The sequence below is a fragment of the Artemia franciscana genome, chromosome 10 (genome assembly GCF_032884065.1).
Source record: "Artemia franciscana chromosome 10, ASM3288406v1, whole genome shotgun sequence".
In the NCBI taxonomy this organism is placed as follows: Eukaryota; Metazoa; Arthropoda; class Branchiopoda; order Anostraca; family Artemiidae; genus Artemia; species Artemia franciscana.
In genome coordinates, this window is record NC_088872.1 from 8,183,493 (window position 1) to 8,208,438 (window position 24,946).

At 34.1% G+C, this 24,946-nt stretch overlaps 1 protein-coding gene across 2 annotated transcripts in view; it reads left to right on the forward strand.

The window, feature by feature from the left end:
* LOC136031732 (uncharacterized) overlaps positions 1 to 24,946 on the forward strand; it is a 182,602-nt gene that overhangs the window by 80,553 nt on the left and 77,103 nt on the right. For both annotated transcript variants that reach the window (XM_065711440.1, XM_065711439.1), the window contains exons 11-13: positions 457 to 585; positions 15,269 to 15,462; positions 19,718 to 19,856. In XM_065711440.1, the coding sequence (XP_065567512.1) occupies positions 457 to 585; positions 15,269 to 15,462; positions 19,718 to 19,856 (462 nt within the window). The remainder of the gene's footprint in view (positions 1 to 456; positions 586 to 15,268; positions 15,463 to 19,717; positions 19,857 to 24,946) is intronic.

The following is a 24,946-nucleotide window of genomic DNA, read 5'->3' on the forward strand; positions in this document are numbered from 1 at the left end:
TGTGTGTGTATATTTGTGTGTGTGTATATTTGTGTGTGTGTATATTTGTGTGTGTGTATATTTGTGTGTGTGTATATTTGTGTGTGTGTATATTTGTGTGTGTGTATATTTGTGTGTGTGTATATTTGTGTGTGTGTATATTTGTGTGTGTGTATATTTGTGTGTGTGTATATTTGTGTGTGTGTATATTTGTGTGTGTGTATATTTGTGTGTGTGTATATTTGTGTGTGTGTATATTTGTGTGTGTGTATATTTGTGTGTGTGTATATTTGTGTGTGTGTATATTTGTGTGTGTGTATATTTGTGTGTGTGTATATTTGTGTGTGTGTATATTTGTGTGTGTTTGTGTGTGTGTGTGTGTGTATATTTGTGTGTGTTTGTGTGTGTTTGTGTTTGCGTGTGTGTGTGGTATATAAATAAATATGCCTTAAAATGTTCAGTTGTTCCCTGTTTTAGGATGAAGTGCCAGCTAGTCCGAACACAAGAAGAAGGGCGTTTAATTTCACGCCGATATCTCCTCGACAGACTCCGGTAGCATCACCTTTTGTCTCCCCACGACAAACTCCAGTGCACATGCGTCCTCAAGTAAGTTTGTTTTATCAGGTGTAAGTTTGACCATTTCTAAAAAGGAGTTAAAACGGGAGAAGGGAGTTCACTTTGAATAATAGCTCATTAGGGCACCATAACAGAGCAACTGTAATATGCCTTAGAATCACCGTTATGATCTCCGTTAAAAAAAATCTCCATCCAGAAGTAAGTAGAGCTAATTTAATCCCTAAGCAAATGAAAAGGGTACCTGGTCTGTTGCCGCCCACTCCATCCTGAATAAGCCACTCTGTTATTTTGTAGGGGGTTGATCAAGCAGATATTTACTGCTTTGGATGTCCTACATCTGAATTTACAAAGCTACTCTCTTCAAGAAGACAAAGAAAGCAAAGTAATCAAAAAAAGAAATGCATAAGCTTTACAACACATTCATATTGGGCACCCTTGTTCCGATGACAATGCTTCCATGTTACTTTTATTTCTTTTGCTTTCTTTTTCTTGCCTTTTTTGGTGTCTCTTTCTTGCTTTGCTTTTTTTCAAATTATCTTTTTATTTTGCTTTCTTTTTCTTGTCTTTTTTGCTTTTTTCCTTTCCATATTACTTTTTTCTTTTACTTTCTCTTTCTTTGGAAAAAGGTAACCTTGTGAACATAGATGTAAGAGTCCTGATGTGTTGAATCTCTCCTTTATCGACTCACAAAAAAACGGGGTTATTCATCGGAAAGTTTCTCCTTCCTTGTATTTTATTTTCTCTTTATTGCAAAACTCATCGCAAAGATGAGCCACTATCCCACTATTGCCACTAAGCCACTATACTCTGTATTGCAAAACTAGTCGCAAATCGTCGTTAGTGAATACCAACCTGACTTGTGGATCCTTGAATGAATCTTCGAGGGGGAGGGGCGTTCAGGATGATCTTTTAAAGACCATAAAGAATAGGTAGGTTGGTTCTCAAAGAAGCCTGAAAACGAACGCTACACTTATCATATTTAAGCTATTATTGACCGAATGAATTTATTGAGAATCAGTCAAGCTATATAGAACACAGACGGAGCAGAATACAAAAAAAAGCAGACAGGAAAAGACAAAGATAACAGTCGGATGCACTTACTTTATAATATATTGCAAATTTAATATAATTGATGTATTATATAATGTATTTTAATTATAATTAATATTGCAAAAACAATTTTGAGAATAAGAAAACTAGCATCTGAAAAATAAAGATACCTCATATCGAATACAGAAACAAGCTATGCAAAGAAGTAACCTCTCTTCCCAGTTTTGCTAGTGAGGTTGAACGATGGTTGTTCGTTGGTCGTCCAAATAACAACTTTATTTGTTGTTTTTTTTTAGTTAGACGCGCACTGAAATAAAAAATCGCTTAGCTTTATTAACAAGTTCAATGAAACAGGCAAAAAAACATAGCAGGAGATAAATCGTACCGAACAAATAAACGTTCGAATGGCGATAAATCCCCATTAAGTATACCTAATTTAAGGTTTAACTTCGAAAATAAATTATACCGAAGGAGTGGGAGTCAGATAAATAACGAGGGAGTAAGGGCGTATCCAGGATTTTGTTCAGGGTGGACGGGCAAAAAAATTCAAAACGCATCAAAAATATGTTAATATGCATTTTTGATATGATGAGTCTGAAAAAAAATTAGGAGGGGTTTCAAACCACGCAACACCCCTCCCCTGGATACGGCCTTGAGGAGGATGGGTAAGGTTTTTTTTAATGAATACAAAGAAAAAGGTATTTATCAGAATTGATCCACCTCCCAAATTCTTTCAGTTGAGATTGGGTATCTAGAGTTTATCCTTTCGTTTTCCCACTTATGTCTACGTTAATATATCAGAAAAGAAAGTTGGTTTAATGCGCCATATTGGTAATTGAGAAAATTATGACAGATTCTGCAATGGGACGTCAATGTTTTGTGTTTTATGGTTGTTATAGTGGAGTTCCTGTTATGCTTAAATGGCTGTGTCTTATAAATCGTGACAATAAATATGAATCATCTTATGAACCAAGAAGAAATCCTCTTGTCTGATTTAAATTAATCAGAATTAATTAATCAAATTAATTTATCAAATTAATTATCATTTATTAATTTATCATTAATCAATTAATTTGATAATTAATTAATCAAATTAATTAATAAATTAATCACTTAAACTTTTATTTTGCCCTTCATTGTGCTCTCTCGTTGACGAAACTAATTCGAGTAATTATCCAAAGTTATTAAAGGCTGTGCCCTCTTTAAATCGCCTTCAATTAAAAGAAGCAAAAATGTATCGTTTATATGACTTACAAAGCGGGAACACGTGATCATATGATTGTATATACTCTGTTGTATCTACTGTTATCACATGTGAAATATACCTACACACAAGCGTCATACAATAAGTCTTCCTCTTTGATTTCATGTAATGGACACAAGCTTACGTTGTGTTGGCCTTATTGCAAATTATGTTCCCTTATGTTATTCTTCTTTTGCTAAAAAGTGAAAAATGAAAAGAAATTTCGATGTCTAAAAATAGAGTATAGGCTACAGTTCTACATCCAGGATTTTGTTTGAAGGGGAAGGAGTAACCAAGGAAGAGGTCTTTTTTATCTGTTAACCATACATATTTTAATGTAACTTCTCACGTTTGGGTGGGTAGGCCTTAAAATATCATCCACACTTAATGTGACGTTTTGTAAAAAGGGCCTAAGTTGACCTTTCCTAAATGTACTGGAGAACAAAGAGAAAATAAAAACGCACAATGAAAAAATCTTTCTCAAAAATTAGAAAAATTAAAACTTTACAGACTGATTCATCGTTAACTTTCTGATCAGAATTGGTTGGAAACGTCCAAATTACTGAATTACTCGTTACTTAGAAGATAAGTGACTTGCGCTTTTTATCACGCCCTTTTAGGTCACTTTATAACTTGGTCAGAATTAAAGATAGTCCGCTTTGAATAAACCAGTCGATATATCTCTTTGAGCTCTTTCGAACCATATGCTCAACTCATTTTCAGAAAAAAGTGGACTTAGACCCTTTTTGCAAAACGCCACGGACTTTTTTAACAGTAGTTTTCTGTGTGGATGTCAACTAAATGCAGGACTTAGTTATAGCCGTGGAAGCCCCATGTTTGCACTATGAGTGATAATTTTTTGGGTTGCACTCAACTGCTGCAGTTAGCCACAACCACATTGTGGTTGAGGCCCCTTGCCTGCGTACGTTCCTGATTTGGGACATATTGAAGAATGATTAATGGCAATCATGATTCGTTATGCTTTCTCGGTGCAGAAAAGAACTCAAGTAAATTCATTCCACTTCTAAAGGACAACCTCTTTTTTGAGTCTTTTTTAATTAATATTAAATAAAAAACAAGATTTTAACTGAACGTAAGGAGTGACATTAAAACTTAAAACGAACAGAAATTATTCCGTATATGAAAGGGACTGTTCCCTCCTCAATGTCCCCTGTTTACGTTAAAGTTTGACTCTTTCTCACAATTCTACTTTTTAAAACAATAAAAAACTTTAGCGTAAAGAGCGGGGCGTTGAGGAAGGGACAGTCCCTTTCATATGCGGAATAATTTCTGTTCGTTTTAGGTTTAATGTCGCTCCTTACTTTCAGTCAAAAATAACTTGTTTTTTTTTTTATTTAATTCCTGAATGTTTTTGAATTAATGCAGGTTTTGAATTTGGCTCACCGTACATGAATAATTAAAACGGAATTTGCGCATTAATTTTACTTCGTTTTTAATTAATAATAACCTTAGGCTAGAATAACCAAAGTTTGATTTTTTTTTTTTAAGTTGTTTAAGAATGACTCCTGAATCGCAAAGGTGTTTAATTAGAATAATAACCTCTTTTAAAAGTTAAAAAAGAAACTTTAGCGTAAGAGGGAGATGCATTCCCCCTCATATACGTAATATTTTCTATTCGTTTTAAGTTTTAATGTTGCTTCTTACTTTCGGTTGAAAAAAACTTGTTTTTTATTTAATTGCTGATCGTTTTGAAATAATGACGGGATATCCAGCCCCCCCTCCATGGAAAATTCCCTTCTCCCACGATAAATTTCTCCATTGAAAGATTCTCCCTCGTAACTTAAATTAGTGATATTTGCTGAACTAATTTTGTAAGGCATAGTATCAGAACGGCCAAAGAGCTTGAAACTATTTTTTATGAAAATGAAAGTCCCAAGTTGAGTAGTTCTCAAATGGCTGAAATGAATGAAAGAAAAGATCTTCAAAATATATACCTAATAATTTATGTTCTTTTTAAGTTTTAATGTTATTCCTTACTTTCAGTTGGAAAAAACTTGATGTTTTTATTTAATAACAACCACGAGCCGAAGATATACAATATCTTTGATTTATTCTCACATAAATATCATAGTTATGAAGCTGCTTAAGATAAATTTAAATGCTAAGGTTGGCCGAAAAATAACACAAAAAAATTATTGCTTGTACCGGCCATTATTTAACAAAGTTCGAACTTTAGCGTGAAGAGCGAGGTATTGACGAGGGGTGAACTTCTCATATATGTAATATGAGGGGGTTCACCCTCTCGTCAGTACCTCGCTCTTTACGCTAAAGTTCGAAATTTGTTCATTTTCTTTGAGAATGACCCCTGAATCACAAAGGCCGTTTAATTAGAATACATATCTCTTTTGAAATTACTAAAATTACTTTACCGTAAAGAGCGAGGTATTGAAGAGGGGACGAACCCCCTCATATATGTAATAATTTCTGTTCGTTTCAAGTTTTATTGTTGCTCCTTACTTTCAGTTGAAAAAACTTGTTTTTTTATTTAATTTCTGATTGTTTTTTAAATAATTTTGGGAAATCCAGCGCCCTTTCATGGAAACTTTCTTCCCGCATGAAAAATATCTCCATAAAAAGATTATCCCACGTAGCCAAATTCCACCTCCCCCCTCGCACCAGAAAAAAATCCCCTGAAAACGTCTATATATTTACCAATAATCAATACTATATGTAAATAATGTCTGATTGTTTTTTTGGAAATTCTCTTCCCGCGTGAAAAATATCTCCATAAAAAGATTATTCCGTGTAACCAAATACCACCCAAATACCTAGGATCACCCCTGGGAAAATAAAAATCCAAAAGAAACACGCATCCATGATCTTTCTTCTGGCAAAAAAAGCACAATTCCACATTTTTGCAGACAGGAGCTTGAAACATATACAGTAGGGTCATCTGATACGCTGAGTCTGATGGTGTATTTTCATTCTATGACTTTTAGGGGATGTTTCCCCTTTTTTGAAAATAAGGCTAATTTTCTGAGGCTCTTAACTCTTGGTGGGTAAGAGTAACACTTTATAAAACGTATTGAAAATCAACGTATAAATCCAATTCTTTGATGTATCTATTGGTATCAAAATTCTGTTTTTTAGAGTTTTGGTTTCTATTGAGCCGGGTCGCTCCTTAGGCTACTTACAGTTCGTTACCACAAACTTTTTGAAAGGAACTTCTTATAATTCAAGCTCAGAATTTCTGGGTTAGCACTAAAATATGTTGAAGGTCAAGAAAGATTGAATAAAGAGATAAAATCCTTTTCTAGAGTTTCGCCATAAACATTATGTGGTCGTGATAAGGTTACCGCGTAGGCAGTAGACCAAGAAGGTTGTTTGGGTGGTGATATGTGCAAAGGAGAAACAATTGCGTGTATTTCTTGATTAAGATTAAATTCTTTCACGTCCGGAAATTAACCCATTTGTCTTATGAAAGTAAGAGTTAATGTATATATATATATATATATATATATATATATATATATATATATATATATATATATATATATATATATATATATATATATATATATATACTTAGTACTCCTCAGCTACTTAGTTTTCCTCTGATAATCATTATTTTTGGTTTTCAAATTCCCTCTGTTTTTTCTTTTTTATAAAAGACTTCTCCCTCCACCTTCACCCGAAGTTAAAATTGTAAGTCATTCTGCGCCCCTCTAAAAAAAATTAATAAAATATTAACTTGAGTTTTTTTTTCCATTTGAGATTTGTTAATCAAAAATGTGGTATTTGTTCCTTTTTCTGAGGTTTAGGCAATTGCGCACGTTCCTCCTCCACCCCATCTAAAACTTCGCCAATTCCAACCTTCCATCAAGTTCTAATTTCTGTTAAGTCCTTTCTTATAACATCTTCCCATCCTGTTTGGGAAGGACCTGATTTTCGTACGGTCCCAGACGGGTGATCAGGTCATCCACTATCCATACAACATGGCCTGTCTTAGCTTTTCTTTCAAAATAGCCTTAGAAAGTGGGATTAAATTGCTTTTTTGCGTAGCTTATTGGTTGATACACGGTCAGCCAAAGGGGTATCTACAACTGTCCTTAAACATTTAACAATTCTTTTTCGGCCTTTCGAAGCCCCGACGTTTCGGAGTCGTGCTTGATCATTGTCATTATCGGGGTTTTTAATAATAGTCTGCATACTTATCCTCTTATTCTGGCTTTTTCAAGTGCTAAAGGACACCTTGTGCCTTCGCTATTTTACTCTTTACATCTTAATTGAATCTACCATCTTTACGAGCAATTAATTAAGAACACTTTTTCCGCAAAATAAGTTTTTTCAAAAAAAAAATTAAAGAGCTCCATTAAACCGAAAATGAGTAGAAATAAAGTAAAAAAATCTTCCAATCATAAAACTACCACAAATCACCATCAATAAATAAATGAAACCCAAAACAAACATAAATTACAATAAATGACCGACTTAAACACAAAATGAGCAGAAATTAGTATGAGTAGGGATGACAACACCCATGTCTTTTCGAGACCAGAATATAATTTGCACTTTACTAAAAACAAAACATGTTTTAAATGTTTTGCCTTTTTTGACTTTAATAAATAAAAAAAATTGGGACTTTAAAAAATAAATATCAGTATATGTATATTATACTGACAATCTATGTTCTTTTTTTTCTTTTTTTTTGTAGCATAGTCTATTTCTCGTTCCCTAATCTCGCCTCTTCACTCTCATTTATTCCCAGTCTAAGCGACTTACTCAGATGAAAATTAATTTCCATGAACTCTTTAAACCTTTTTACTTTTATTCTTATAAAATTCTTTTCACTAGTAATTTTATATAAGGCTTTTAAATCATTTGCATAGTATAAGTCTAGGAGATTTTTATCCTGTCATTTGGAACATGTTCTCTCATAGTCTTTACCGCTTTTTCAAACAGTTCGCGGTAACGAACTGTAGTACGGAGCGACTTGGCTCAAAAGTAACCGAAACTCTAAAAAACGGAATTTTGATACCAATAGTTACATCAAAAGAATCGGATTTTAATGTTGATTTTAAATAGACAAGTTTCGGCAAGTTTAGTCCTACCGATCAAAAGTTACGAGGCTGAGAAAATGTGCCTTATTTTAGAATATAGGGTGAAACACTCCCTAAAAGTTATAGAATCACACTATCAAATTCAGCGTATCAGAGAACCTTACTGTAGAAGTTTCAAGTTCCTATCTATAAAAATGTGGAATTTTGTATTTTTTGCCAGAAGACAGATCACGGATGCGTGTTTATTTGTTTGTTTGTTTGTTTTTGTTTTTTTTTCAAGGGTGATTTTTTTCAAGGGTGATCGTATCGACCCAGTGGTCCTGTAATGTCGCGAGAAGCCTCTTCTAACGGAAATCAAAAGTTCTAGTGTCCGTTTTGATTGACCAAAAAATTGGAGGTAACCTAGGCCCCCTCCCAATCTCATTTTTTCCCAAAGTTACCCGGATCAAAATTTTGAGATAGCCATTTTGTTCAGCATAGTCAAAAAACCTAATAACTATGTCTTTGAGGACGACTTAATCCCCCACAGTCACCGGGGGAGGGGCTGCAGGTTACAAACTTTGACCATTATTTACATATGATGATGATGATGATTGTTTTATTAAGTGATTAGACCTACAATTAGCCATGATTTGATGCCCACAACTATTCCATTTTAATTCAAAAATCAACGAACACGTTTTCAGGGGTACTTTTTTGCGATGGGTCGGGGCTGGGGGCTACGTGGTAGAATCTTTCCATGGAGGAATTCATCATGAGGGAAGAGAATTTCCATGAAGGGGGCGCAGGATTTTCTAGCATTATTTAAAAGAAAACAATGAGAAAATAAATAAAAAAGGCTTTTCAACTGGAAGTAAGGAGCAGCATTAAAACTTAGAATGAACAGAAAATATTACGTATATAAGGGGGCTCGTCTCCTCCACAATACCTTGCTCTTTACGCTAAAGCGTTTTTAGTAATTTTAACTATTTATTCTACGGCATTTGTGATTCAGGGGTCATTCTTAAAGAATTGAGACAAAATTCAAGCTGTAGTGTAAAGAGCGAGGTATTGACGAGGGGTCGAACCCCATCATATACGTAATAAAAATGTACAAATATAGAAGTTCGTTACGTACGTTAATTCGTAAGTTACTTATATTTATTACTAGTAAAGACGTTCGTAAAAAAAAGTTCTAGTTGCAGTTTTAACTAACCAAAACTGGAGGGCAACTAGGTCTCCTCCCCCACTCCTTTTTTATCAAAATCGTCCGATCAAAACTATGAGAAAGTCATTTGACCAAACAAAATTAATATGCAAATTTTGTTTTAATTATTCATGTACAGTAGCCCAAAATTGAAACATGCTTTAATTCAGAAACGTTTAGAAATTAAATAAAAAAAATAAGTTTTTTTTTTTAACATCAAGTAAGGAGCGACATTAAAACTTAAAATGTACAGAAATTACTCCGTATATGAAAGGGGTCATATACGGCTCGCTCTTTACGCTAAAGTTTTTTATTGTTTTAAAAACTAGAGTTGTGAGAAAGAGTCAAACTTTAGCGTAAAGAGCGGGGTGTTGAGGAGGCCATTCTACTTTTAAGATCTTCACTGCAGCCACCGTAAGTACCAATAATACTATCTGGACAAGTAAATCTAACCATTTGATCGATTTTTTCTTCACCTCCTCACCTTCACTTATTCCCAGTCTAAGCGATTTAGTCTTATTAACAACAATTTCCATACCTATTCCTGTGCCCTGGACTCTCAAAGCATCCAAAACTGTTCATTTGCTTACATTTTCATCTTGGACATCCAAATCGTCACCGTGATTTTAGTCTTTTAGTCTATCCGTGATAATAATAATAATAATAATAATTTATTATAAGCCAAATAAGTCCGTTCTGCATAGCATTCGTAAATACACCAAAAAAAACAGTATAATTACAGTTCTCCCTCCCCCTCTCCCCCCCAAAAAAAAACGATGGAAAAAATATTTCTGTTTTTCTTTCTACTCTTCTTTAGAATATTTACAAACCTGAACCTTCAAAGCTTTTTTGTATTTTTCTGCAGGACGCTGGGAAATTCAAGTGTATAAATGGTTGTGATTTAGCAAGATCTTATTCAAAAACCTCCGACAAGCCCATAATTAATTATTTTCCAGTCGTATAAAATTTGTATAGCCACAAATATTGATTTTTACACATAGTCCTGAGCCTTTTTTTCTTTTTCTTTTTAAGCCAAATTTTGTTAAAATGTACGCTAATTTATGATGTTTTTGGACAACTGAATTTTTGCTCCATAATCTACGCATACTGTTTGTCGGTAACTCTAAGGAAAACATGTTCATTTGAAGGTCATTTATTTTTATATATAAGGTCACCGAATGTGAAAACCAATCAGCGAGTTTTGCTACCTCAGCCGGTAGAAGGTATCATAAATCGCAGGGTTCAATCGTGAGATTTTACGGAGGAAAATGGGTTGTCTAATTTAATTATTTAGTTTTGCTTGTTTATTTTCACGGTTCAACATGGCAACGCTAACAAAACGTCATACTACCCTTTTAGCTTCATAATTCTGAAACAACCCAACGAAAAATCTTTGAAAATAGCGTTTATCCGAAACAATTATACCTAACATGGGTTCAGGGGGCAAGAAGATGGGTATACCAAAATGTTCGTATTTTGATGTCCCTGGTCCTTCAACGTTTACTCTGAGCGTCAACATGGTAGGACGAAGTATGAGCATTAACTGAGAAATCGTTGTGTGGTGTAAGGTATAATAGTACTAAATTGACATAAACGTTGCCAATTTTTTTTTCGTGTTTGGCTTTCCCTTTTTTTTCTTTTTTTTTTGCCTAAGATTGGTTTGAAACAAAAAGGAATGATGTTTTTATTAGTCTTATAACTCTTTTTCTACATTAAAATTAAATGGTCTAATTTTGTTAACTGGGAAAAAGATTTATTGCTTTAGTTTCAGGCTTTGAATTTATTATATTCGAATGCAAATTGTAACATAAATTTGTAGGAAGAAGATATCGGCCAATATTTTCTGAATAAAGGTTTGTAATAAGTTTTTCTGTTTTTTTTAGCTTAAATTAGCTTAAACCGGATAATATGGTCGCTTAAACCGGTAGTGCACTTTATGGGGGTAGAATCTTTCATGTTTTCCGTGTGTGGCAGGGTTATAAAAACAGTATCTACCACATTCATTTGTTATTTATTGAATATGAAAGTATTCGGTTGAGCTATTAAGAACACGTTTTCGAGTTTTGACTGGATAATTGTGAAATAAATTATAGACATTTAGTCACGTAAATTGCATTTTGTCAAATATTCAGAGGGTTCACCTTGGAAGGTTGCACATTTTTGCGCACTAAAAAGATTTTAATTGTACGGCTTTTTCAATTTTTTCGATGTTTACTCAGAACGGCAACATAGTATGTTACATTGTAAGAGTCGAAGTACCAAGGGCATTGTAAATGAAATGTGAATGTCTCAGTTGGTAAGGTGGAAATATATAACACCATGTGCGTCTCTAAAATTAAGAAAACTAAGGAATTCTATTTTATCAAAAATATCTCCATGTGTAGGTATGCAGTTTTTGGTAGTTGCAGGCGTCAAAATAAAAAAAAACGTGATTAAAAAATAACCCCCCCCCAAAAAAAAAAAAACGGGGCACCAAACAGCTTAAGCAAGTATAGCTTTCCTTTAAAGGCATAATTGTCTTTGAGAATAAAAAATTATAAATATTTGAATTTTACGGACGAAAAGCGTTGCTAAATTTGCTAATTTTGATCATATATTTTATTCATTGGCAACGTTGCTAATTGGTTTTGATTGTTTACTTTAACGTATGCTCGGTACCGTCCTGCAAATTTATGATTTTAGAACAGCCAAAAGAAAATCTTAGAAAATAGTGGTTCTATGGTATAAATACTTGTAAGGTGGGTCCAAGGGATAGAAGATGCTTTTATTTTGATGTTCTTAGTACGTTAATGCCTACTTTTTTTATTCGTAATTCTTATGTGTCTTATAATACTTTTGCTGAATTACAATTAAATCGTAGAATTTCAGTTAAACGAGAAAAAAAATATAGTTTTTTAGTACCGGGTTTTGACCGAATTATGTTTGAAAACAAATTGTTACATTAATTAGTAAGGAGGAAATATTGGCAAATAATTTCTGAACGAACGTTTCAAACAAGTCTTTTTTTTCATTTTAACTGTTCATAAAGTTCATGTGGGATAGAATCTTTCGTTTTCCATATATGGCAGGATAATAAAAACGTAGGCTATCTACCTCACTCATTTTTCCTTCATTGAATTTGGAAGCATTCGATTGAGCCATTAAAAACCTGTTTGCTTTTTTTTTGGCTGGATAATAGTGAAATAAATTAAAGACTTTTAGTCACGTAAGTTATATTTTTGCCAGACAATCAGATTGTTCGCCTTAGAAGTTTGTATATTTTGCCCTCTAATAAGGTTTTAATTGTACGACTCTTCCAAGTATTTGATGTTGACTCTGAACGGCAACATGATATACTGCAGTATAAGCTCTGAAGTACCAAGGACAGTGTAAAAGAAATCTGAATGTTTCAATTTGTTAAGTAGAAACTTACAAAACCATGTTTGTTTTTAAAATTACGAAAACTTGGGAAGTCTATTTATATCGAAAAATACCTCCATATGGAATAAAGATCACGTCACTAGACTTCACAGTTTCTGCTGGCGGTGATAATCTCTGTTTTATGGCCCTTCAGCCAGGAAGCTGGTTGAATGTTGGGGCCAGCCATTCTGGGCTTTGGCACTTCGTTCCGGTTTAGCTTCCCCAGATTTCTCCTGGTACCCATTTAGAGCTTGGTCGACTCTGACTGAGTTTACAGAGTCACGCCACCGACCCCTGTTGCAAACCAAATAACCAGGGAGACCACGACTCGGACCCCTGTCCTGAAGGACAAAGTATTTTGTGTCTAGCGCCCTAATCACTCGGCTAGTAGCGGATGCCAAATATTAATAATAACAATAAAACAAAGCAGGTGGACAATTATCGAAACTTATGCTCTTAACGTATGGTACTAAACAATTTGGGAAAGTGTGGCATTTATTCGAAGTGTAATTGTCGCTTGGAATCAACAGGTTTTTTATGGATGAATTTGTGCGGACAAAACACGTTGTCAAAAACACTTGTAAAGTGGGATAATCGAGTTGGATGGAAGAAGGTTTTTGCAGTGAAGAGTAAGTCCGAGTTTTCTTGTGCAGAATGTTCTCACCCGATCAAGGTGGTTATTTCAAGAGAGATCGATGGAGAAATAAATTCCAGTAGACGAAGCTTGTTGACTCTCTTTACAGTTTCATTTTTGGAAAAGAAATTGGGGTGTTGACATGCCACCTTCAAAAGGGTAATAAGAATCTCCTTTGTTTTCGATACATTAAAGTTGATCGTCCATGCATCTGACCATTTTTCTATTTTATAAAGATCTGTCTGAAGGGAAAGGGAGGCTTTTGTAGGGTCTTCTTGTTTTGGGATGGCTGAGTTTGTCGTTGTATCATCGGCAAAGTGATGCATAGGGCTTGCAAGGTTGTCCCCCGTGTCATTTATGTAGATAAGGAAGAGTTTAGGTCCCAAGACATTGCCCTGGGGAACCCCTGCTTTCATTGGATATTTGTGGGAAATAAACCTGTCCAGGACAACCCGTAGTGAAATATCTAAAAGCCAGCTCTCAATAAATCTTAACAAACATCCGCGAACACCTTACGCATGGAGCTTTTTTCAGCAGGTCTCGGTGCCATACTCTGTCGAAAGCCTTGGCAATGTTTAATCACAATAGCCTAATGTTGTACCCACTTGCCAGATTTTCGATCCACTCCTGATGCTAAGTCGCTAGTTAGTCTAATGTTTAACGTTTCCTCCGGAATCCATATTGGTGATCACCTAGAAGGTTATTTGATTCCGGAAACTTTTGAAATGTTTTATTGGAGACGCTCTCATAGACTTTGCCAACGCAGGAGAGGAGGCTAATTGGCCTATAGGAGCCTACGCTCGTTGGATTGCCATCTGGCTTTAGGTAAGGTATAACATGGGTGGATTCCCATGTTTGTGGGAAGGCTCCGTAGCGAAAGCATATCTGGAAAAGCAATGACAAGGGTCCAGCTATTTTGACGCTTCAGGATTTGAGGACAACATTTGGTATGCTGTCAGGACCCGTGGCTTTTTGTCACATCATGATGCCGCAAAATGCGAAGGATCTTGGAGCAGAAAAACTCACACGATCCAGGAAAGTGACAATTCTCCACCAACTTTTTGCTGAAACATGTTGAAACTTGGTGGAAAATTCCTCCTTATACCGAACCCGGGACAGCCAAATTGCATGAACTGCTCCCTTGCGCGTGTTGATGAATGAAATCCTGTCCTCTTCGCTCTTTGAAAGTAGCTATCGCTTGTGTGCCTTTTGGCTTTGCTCGCGTAGCCTTCTTACACTGGGCGTTGAACCAAGGTTTGTCCTTACTGGACACCTGGTTCCGCATTGTGGAGATATTTTCTTTAACAGAGTCAACTATGACCTGTTGGTATTTCTCTGCAGCTTTCTCCAGGCCTTCAAGGAGAAAGTCTCTCCACTGCTGAGAACAAAGAGGGTTTCTCAAACCGTCCCAATCACCTCTTCTGTATAACCAGATTGTCCTCTTATGCTTTATTGGAGGCGGAATACGAAGGTTTCCACTTGAAATGGCGGCAACGTGATCACTTGTCAAAGCATTAGCGTCTACCTTAAAGGAGTCAGGGTGATCTGTAAAGAAGAGGTCAAGACGGGATGATCCGTTTGGTCTGTGATACGTGTCAAAATCGACAAGTTATTCCAGCCCTTATGAGAGATAGACGTCGTAAGTCCCACCCCTCCCTGTCAGTATTTTTACTGCGAAGCCCAAGTACCAAGCCATCAAGGTCAAAACATCCCACCCTCCCTGGACCCATCTTAGGCCTACTCGAAACTGGAAACCACAATATTCGATAGTTAATTACTATATGTTTATATTAATGCAAATTGTTTTTAGGGCTGCACCACATTCTCGTCAGTGTTGCCACGCTGAGCCGTAGAAATTTGTGAGTGTAAATGTGGTGAAGTCCTAAAATATCTGTGTGGGGCTTTCTTTTGTTATTTATCGTATATATGGGAATATTTGACAATTTCTTTGTTTTATTGCGATTGGATAATAGTAAAATAGATTGTAGAATTACAGTCAATGAAATTAAAGTTAGGAAAGAACAGTTAACTTTACCAGGAAAATAATTTTGAAAGTGACTGCAGGAAGTTAGTCGAATATTCAGCTCGAACTACATAGATACACAAGATTTTGACATCTATCTTAAGAATATTTTAATAAATATTTAAAGTCATTTTTTAATTCAAGTCTTTCTTTTTAGTGTGGAGACACTGGAGGTGAACAGTTTTTGTCGCCAGTTGGACGATCAAGGCACAGTTCTGCATCTAGTCTTCATTTGCAGCAGCGAGCTCGACCCTTGTCATCCGTGACTCAGTCATACCCTAGATCTGCTCCAATGTCTCCTCTTGTACATAATGAATGTCGGAGTAGGGCCTTACCTCCCGGAGACCCAAGGTAAGGCGCAGTAATTATTAGAAGTTGATAAATATGTAGCAAATATAAAATTATATGTTTACGCAAGTATATATATATATATATATATATATATATATATATATATATATATATATATATATATATATATATATATATATATATATATATATATATATATATATATATATATATATATATATATACTACTACTACTACTAATAACTCACTGCAGCACCAAGCCGCCTGAGGCCAACACAGCTACGCACGCTCCTCCTCCAACCTAATCTATTTAAAGCCTCCCTCTTTACACCCTCCCAGGAAGTTCCCATTTCCTTTAAATCCTTATTTATGACATCCTCCCAACCCAGACAAGGACGACCTGCTTTCCGTGTAGCCCCAGACGGTTGGCCAAAAAGGACAATCTTCGGTAATATGTCATCCTTCATCCGTAGAACGTGGCCTAGCCATCTCAACCTTTCTTTCATTATAGCCCCAGAAAGCGGATATATATATATATATATATATATATATATATATATATATATATATATATATATATATATATATACATATATATATATATATATATATATATATATATATATATATATATATATATATATATATATATATATATATATATATATATATATATATATATATATATATATATATATATATATATATATATGGCTATGATGGGAAAATGGGAAAACCTAACCTCGTCTAACCAAACCGAATCTTATCTAACCGAATCTGTCATGATCAAACCTTTCTTTAAATTGAAAACGTTGACTGGCAACTGTATATATATATATATATATATATATATATATATATATATATATATATATATATATATATATATATATATATATATATATATATATATATATATATATATATATATATATATATATATATATATATATTTATATATATATATATATATATATATATATATATATATATATATATATAAATATATATATATATATATATATATATATATATATATATATATATATATATATATATATATATATATATATATATATATATATATATATATATATATGAAATCTTGCCTTGCCTATCAATCTTAATTTTTCACCTGAGGTCTTACATAGTACTAAGGACTTCTTCGTTCTTATTGAGATTCCCTGTATCGAGATAGTCGCCTGGAAACCTTATATTTTGAAAAATGTTGACTTTTCAGGAGAAGAAAAAACGATGTTTTTATAGGTTGTGAGGTGAAATAAATGTTAATAAAAATGTAAGCTTATCTATATACCACAAATGTATTCCCATTTTATAACAATAAATGTAAGGTTTTGACTGTGCAAAGTTCAAACGGTGCGTTAAAAAGGGTGTGCTTTCTATTTTTCTTGTAAATCATCATTTCATTGGTTTAAAGTTTTTCTTGCTTTCCCGTACCTGAAACTGAAAGTCACCATTCGTCAATGGTATGCATATAATTTTAATACTGTGCTAATTGAAGCACCAAGGACAGTGAAAGTGAAATCTCATTGTTTGAATTGGTTAAGTGGACACTTTTACAACCATATTTTAAACATATTTTATGTATTAAAAACATACTTTAAAAATTAGAAGAAAATCGAAAGTTAATATTGAATGAAAAGGACTATATATGCAGTTATACAGTTTTTGGCACCAGTAGGGGCCTCATTAAGAAAAATAAATAGTGAAAAATAAGCGAAAGATAATAATAATATAAAAAAAATATGTGGCACCAGATTGCATAAGAAGTAAACCAACATATCGTTAATGTTTGAGTTTTCACAGGCAGAAAGTATTGTCAGATTTAAATAATTGTTTTGCTTATTTATTTCTACGGCTCAGCGTGGCAACACTGACGAGAATGTGGTGCTGCCCTAAAATTAATTTGAATCTATATAAACATATAGTAACAAACTATCGAATATTGTGGTTTTCAGGTACGAGTAGGCCTAAGATGGTTCTTGGGAGGGGGATGTTTTGCCTTTGAATGCTTGGTACTTTAAACATTACGATATCTTATATTATTGTATTATTTTCTATTGTTCTTTCTAGTATTGTTTTAGCAGCTATGTTAGAAACTAGAAGAAGTATAAGCTAGAAGAAATAAGAAGAAGAAGTATAGATTAGATTTGAAAGTTAATCGTAAAGTAAAAGCTGTTAAAGAATCCTAAATACTTCAAAGTTATATAGTTCAAGGCCTGTGTGGGTTAGACACTCCATGCACACTGACTTTGATTCAAAAATTTTGTGGTAGAACGCAATAAAAATAATGGGTATCCACCGTATTTCCGGTGCTTAATTTAAAAAAATGGTGCATATCCGCCTTGTTTCCGGTGCCTAATTTTAAAGAAATGGCGGATATCCGTCTTGTTTCCGGTGCCTAATAAAAAAAATGTGGAAAATTGCTGTGAAAGCTCTATTATAGAAACTAAACAGAATAATCTTCTAAGAAAAAACTAGATAGAAAAAATTAGCTATTTTTCGATTCAAAGAAGTAATAAGATAAGCTAAAGATAAATTTATGAACAAAACAGTATGTATAACATTTTCGAACAACCATCAGGGAAATTCGTTGGGTTGTTAAGTAAGATTGTTTCCATCCTTACAATCAGTTACACATTAAAAACTTCACTTGTAAAACCGAAGCCTTAATAAAAAAAAAAGTCAAATCATTGTTAACTTACAAGAAGGTAACATGTCAACTTACTCCTGATCTTGTTAACATTTTCTGTCAACCTTTTACCTTCCGGTAGGACATTCCTCACCCGTGGTTGTGCAAAACAAAGAAATAAAGATGCTTTTTGAGTACTTCAAGCCTTCAATTTAATTCAATTATAATATGGCAATATTATCGTGTGTTGTTGCAACCTCAAAAGAAAAGAAATTCAAGGAAAATTTCTGTTGGTCGGAACCTGTCCCCCTGCGGAAAATTCCACCTCCTCGGAAAATTCCACCTCCTCGGAAAATCCCTCCCTATGTAGAAAATTTTCCTCCCGGATGAAATAACGATCGTTTTTTTTTAAGTATTTTGAAAATTAGGTTAAAATTATTAATACGACCGTCTGGCGTTGTTGAATATTTTATATCCAAAATATACGAATAATTTGAATGGAAGAAACTGTCAAGTATTTGTGTTCAGGTGTCTGTAATTTCAGTCAGCATGACGTTCAGTGAGGGATTGCACTCAACAGCTTTTTAAGGTTACTTGGTGATCGGATGAGTAATGCGTACAGGTCACACACGAACAGACACACACTCGATTTTATGTATAGATTAGAAGAAGAAATAAATTGAGCAGTTTTTGGCGAAAAAAAAAACTAGGTAAAGAATATTATTATTAGAATCAATGAACCAATGCATAGATTAAGAATATGAGCCGTAAGAGAACGATGATAAGTCATACCTTAGAGTTTGCTAACTTCAGCCCCCACCCTCTCCCTCAAGGAGTTTCGATAATTAACCAGGTGCTTTCTTATGAATGAGCAGCAGCAAGGTCATGACCAGGTGCTAATTATTTGTAACTTCCCAAAAGGTAGCATTTCAACATACTATTGAACTGGTTAACATTAGCGCATTATAGATAAAGAATATTGATCATAAGGGAGCAGTGAGACGATTTTGCTTTTTGCATTTTTTTTTTCTTTTTTTTTGAGGGCAGTTGTAGTTAATCCTATGTAAAATAAAAATAGCCTAGTCTTGAGCTTTAACTTATGGACTGAGTTTGAAAATAAAAATTATTTTGACTGAAGAAACAGAAATAGACATAATCGAGCCAAAGATAAATGTTTGCTCAAAAACACACGCACTTGGAAACCCCTGTGCGGCTCGATCAAATAAAAACACTTATGGTCGGTTCTTTCAGTTCTACCATCGAAAATAAAAGAGAAGAATCTTTTTCAGTTGACAATTTGTTATTATTAAATTATTGTTATTAATCAATTATTACTAAATATCTTTGAATCATTAATTAGTTTTAATATTAGTTAGTTTTTAATTTTAATTAATTATGTTTTTAATTAATATTATTATTATAATCATTAATACAATTAAATTATTATTATTATTAAACTGTTATTTATATACTGTTATTAAATATGTTATTTAATTGTTATTAAGTTTTTTTTAGTAAATATTATTATTATAATTGTTAATACATTAAATTAATATTGCTATTAGTTTTTTTTTAGTTGTTATTAGTAATATTAATATTGTGATTATTGCATAATCATTTTAATTTTTTTTCTAATTTTAGGCGTCGTCATATGTCTGCAGGGATTGTTGGTGTTAACCCTCGGTTCATAGGCGGCGATATACCTTGCAGTGACATGGGATTGGACAATCAGAATAATCTGCCAGCACTTCTTAGATCTCAATCTGTACCTTTACAACAGGTAACATTATCATTCTTTTTCTCTGTTCTTACATTGTATTCTGTTTTATAGTTTACTTGGTCTTCAGTTTTTATACAGTTTCCTTAACCTTTTATTATGCATTGCTGAGTTTAGTGTACATCGTACTATCTTGCTAAGCTTAAAATACGTTGTAATCCAATGTTTTAATTCACACCGATTTCCGGTATTTCTGCATATTATATTTTCGTATATCGTCTGATGTCCACATAGCCTCTTCAGTGTAATCCTTGCAAATCTAGGCTTGAAATTAGTCATAGTGTGTTGCTTCCTACTGTATTTCGTCTTTTTTCATAGCGTGCGCGACCTTTATGTTACTTTCTTAGCGTCAAAATGTCCTGGTAAAAGCGTAAAACACGGTATACTGCGCCTCTATATACTACTCTTTTGTTAAAGTTTGCTGCTGGAATTCCTGCCATCTCTATTCGCATTCACCCCTGTGCCCGAACCATTAGTGTGCAGGGGTTTGTCTCTTCGAGTCCCATCAATACAGCAAAAAATTATGCTGTGCATCGATAACAGACTTTTCATAGCATCTTCCAAACATTAGGAAGCCTAAAGAATACACTTTCGATTTGGATGTGGAATTCTCCTCGTCGAAAAATCAAATTCTAATTATCATAATTCAATTCATTTTCTGCTAACCATGGAATTACCTATCGATGGTTTCACAAATATCACCCATTTCTTGTCCCACCAGTGGATGCACAGGACTGTCAGTATGCAGAAGTTTGTCTGTTCTGGACCCATTGATGAAACCGTAGCATTTTTTCTATCAATTTTCTACTGTTGTAATGAAGGCTATGAATACCATTTTTCCTACTGATTGCTAAGATAACATAATTCATTAATTAATATTATTTCTGTCTCAGCCCCGGTAGGTGAGGCATAATTTAACTATATAAGTTAGGTAAACTTAATCTACCATAATCTACCTATATTGGGAAAAGATGTCATCAATAGAAGACAGTAGGCTAGTTAAAGAAGCATTTTTAATGATACTTCAAGATAGGAGGAAGGAATCGTGGCCAAATCAGGTGAAGGATATATTAGACCGTGCAGGGCTAGGTAATTGCTGGAATAAGGGAGAGGGGATAGGAGGGACGGTAGAGACTGTATCTAGGTTAGTTGCTACTAGGCTAGAGTCTCAGGAAGTTCAGGTTTGGCAAGCTGAGAAGGCCACCTCGACGTTCTTTGGGCTATATGTTGGGGTCAAGGAGAACTGGGCCGAAGAAATTCACCTAAAAATTGGATTGGCTCCGGAAGATCTGAAATGTCTAATGAAGGGGGAATTTTATGCCTCTTGGAGAACGTAGGAAATATTCAGGGAGGGATAGATTGAGGGATGGTCCTTACAGTTGCCCTGTGTATGGAGAGATGGACGAGTCTTGGCATCATTTTTATAGAGGAATGTAGGGAGTTGAGGGAGCTTTTTGCATTACTGCACTTACAGCGCTTAGTGACTTTATCTGACTTTAACAGGCGAATAGAACATTCAATTTCCCTTCAAACGAACATCCGAAATTATCCAGGGGGAATATAGACGAATTATTGGGAAGGCGGATTTTCCGCAGGAGGTAATTTTCCTTGCTATAATTACCTATGAGGCATAATTTACCTATATACCTCTATAAGTTAGATAAACTTAATCTAGGATAATCTACCTATATTGGGAAAAGGTGTCATCAATAGAAGATAGTAGGCTAGTTAACGAAGCATTTTTAATGATGCTTCAAGATAGGAAGAAGGATTCGTGGCCAAATCAGGTGAAGAATATATTAGACCGTGCAGGGCTAGGTACTTGCTGGAATGAGGGAGAGGGGATAGGAGGGACAGTAGAGACTGTATATAGGTTAGTTGCTACTAGGCTAGGGTCTCAGGAAGTTCAGGTTTGGCAAGCTGAGAAGGCCACCTCGACGTTCTTTGGGATATATGCGGAGGTCAAGGAGAACTGGGTCGAAGAAATTCTCCTAAAAATTTGATTGGCTCCGGAAGATCTGAAATGTCTAATATATGTAAGGGGGAATTTTATGCCTCTTGGAGAACGTAGGAAATATTCAAAGAGGGATAGATTGAGGGACGGTCCTTACAGTTGCCATGTGTATGGAGAGATGGACGAGTCTTGGCATCATTTTTATAGAGGAATGTAGGGAGTTGAGGGAGCTGCGCTTGGAAATATTTGGTAGGGATGTTGGGGGGAGAGATTGGATTTTGTAAATTTTGAGAAGTAGATATTATATAAATAACATTGGAAAGTTCTTCCAGATAGGTATAAGGTATCGTGATGATTTTCTTAAATAATCAGTTTTATTGTCTTCTCAGTCTATATTTTATTGCTGTATTTTTTCGCTTGTTCTGTGTATGTCACCATTCCCCAATTGGGCTTTCGTGTGAATAAATCCATCTATATTTCTATGCTGTACACTTTCCTTCAAATTATTGTCGCTATAATCTTGGAACAATGCTGAAAATAATCTTAGTGATGAAGGGGGTATATTCAGGGTATGTACCCAGACTTTTATGCAGGAACTGGTTCGGGGAAGGCAATAATAAAAGGCCCCGAGCCTCTCCCCCCTGTACGTGTCTTGGATGTGAATAAATAAAAAAAAATGCTAGTTTTTTCAACTGAAATTAAGGGGTAACATTAAAACTTAAAATGAAATTATTTCATATATGAAGGGATTGATCCCCTCCTCAAAGATTGCTCTCCACGCTAAAGTTTTTAGCCTTTTTAAGAAAGCTTTCTATTCCATAATAAAACAGCACTTGGGTTTTAGGAGTCGTTCTTTAAAAAGTGGGACACACAGTCAAACCTTAAAGTAAAGAGCAAGGTATTGAGAAGGGGGCAACCTTTCATATCTATATATATAAAAATAAGTTGTCTGTGGATGGATGGATGGATGTGTCAGGTGACGTCACCTGAAAAACTGGATCTGGTGACGTCAAAACTGAAAAAACTAAAAAAAGGCAAAAACTACAAAAAAAACTAAAAACTAATAAAAAAAATAAAAAAGCTAAAAAACTAAAAAAACTATAAAGGTAAAAACCAATAAAAAACTAAAAAAAAACTGAAAAAACTAAAAAAAGGCAAAAACTACAAAAAAAAACTAAAAACTAATAAAAAAAGTAAAAAAGCTAAAAAACTAAAAAAACTAAAAAAACTAAAAAAAGGTAAAAAACTAAAAAAAATAAAAAATAAAAAAAAACTAAAAAAAAGGAAAAAACTGAAAAATAAGCTAAAATAAAGGTAAAAACCAATAAAAAACTAAAAAGAAAAAAAGGAAAAAACTAATAAATGACGACACTCAAAGAGAAAGCGACCAGGACAAAAGGAATGTTCGATTAGCAATCAACAAAGCACCGGGACACAGGGAGTATAAATGACGACCAGGACATAAGTAAAAAAAAAAAATTATCTATATATATAAAAATAAGTTGTCTGTGGATCTGTGGATCGTGGATCAGGTGACGTCACCTGAAAAAACTGGATCAGGTGACGTCAAAACTGAAAAAACTAAAAAAAGGCAAAAACTACAAAAAAAACTAAAAACTAATAAAAAAAATAAAAAAACTAAAAAACTAAATAAACTAAAAAAAGGCAAAAACTACAAAAAAAACTAAAAACTAATAAAAAAGCTAAAAAACTAAAAAAACTAAAAAAAAAGGCAAAAACTACAAAAAAACTAAAAACTAATAAAAAAAAAATAAAAAAGCTAAAAAACTAAAAAAACTAAAAAAACTAAAAAAAGGTAAAAAACTAAAAAAACTAAAAACTAAAAAAAAACTAAAAAAGGTAAAAACTAAAAGAACTAAAAAAGAAAAAAATAAATGACGACACTCAAAGAGAAAGCGACCAGGACAAAAGGAATGTTCGATTAGCAATCAACAAAGCACCGGGACACAGGGAGTATAAATGACGACCAGGACACAAGTAAAAAAAAAAAAATTAACAAAACTAAAAAGAAGGTAAAAACTACAAAAAAACTAAAAAGAAAAAAAAACTAAAAACTAATAAAAAAACTAAAAAATCTAAAAATCTAAATAAACTAAAAAAGAAAAAAAAAGGAAAAAAATAAAGGAGAAAAACAAAACTAAAAAACGAATGTATATACAGACCGGTACACCGGGATACAAATGACGACCGGGACACAGGGAATATAAATGACGACCGGGACACAGGGACACAACTACAACGGGGACACCGGGGGAAACAGGGGGATATAAATGACTACCGGGACAAAAAAACTAAAAAGAAAAAAAAAACTAAAAACTAATAAAAAAACTAAAAAATCTAAAAATCTAAATAAGCTAAAAAAGAAAAAAAAAGGAAAAAAATAAAGGAGAAAAACAAAACTAAAAAACGAATGTATATACAGACCGGGACACCGGGATACAAATGACGACCGGGACCCGGGACACAGGGAATATAAATGACGACCGGGACACAGGGACACAACTACAACGGGGACACCGGGGGAAACAGGGGGATGTAAATGACGACCGGGACACCGGGACAGGGAATGGTCGATTAGCAATCACCATCAACAAAGCTCAAGGGCAATCATTAGAATCATGAGGTATAGATCTGAATACAGATTGTTTTCCCATGGACCATTATATGTTGCATGTTCAAGAGTCGGTAAACCTGACAATCTATTTATATGCAAAGACAATGGGACAGCAAAGAATGTTGTATATTCGCAAGTTTTACGTAGTTAAAACCATATATATATATCTATCTATATTCACAGGTGGGACATAGGGACACAACTACAATGGCGCGTAACTATTAAGGCGCGTAACGACTTACGCGCGCGGGGGGGCTTGGGGGGGGCGCGAAGCGCCCCCACCAACTAGGTGTTGGGGTGGCGCGAAGCGCCACCCCAACAGCTAGTATGGAATAATTTCTTTTCGTTTTACGTTTTAATGTTGCTCCTTATTTTTAGTTGAAAATTTTTTTTATTATTCTTAGTTAAATTTAAATTCTGATTGTCTTTCAAATAATGCTGGTAAGTCTGGCTGACCCTCCATGAAAAGTTTCCTCCCCTCACGGTAAACTCCTCCGTGGAAAG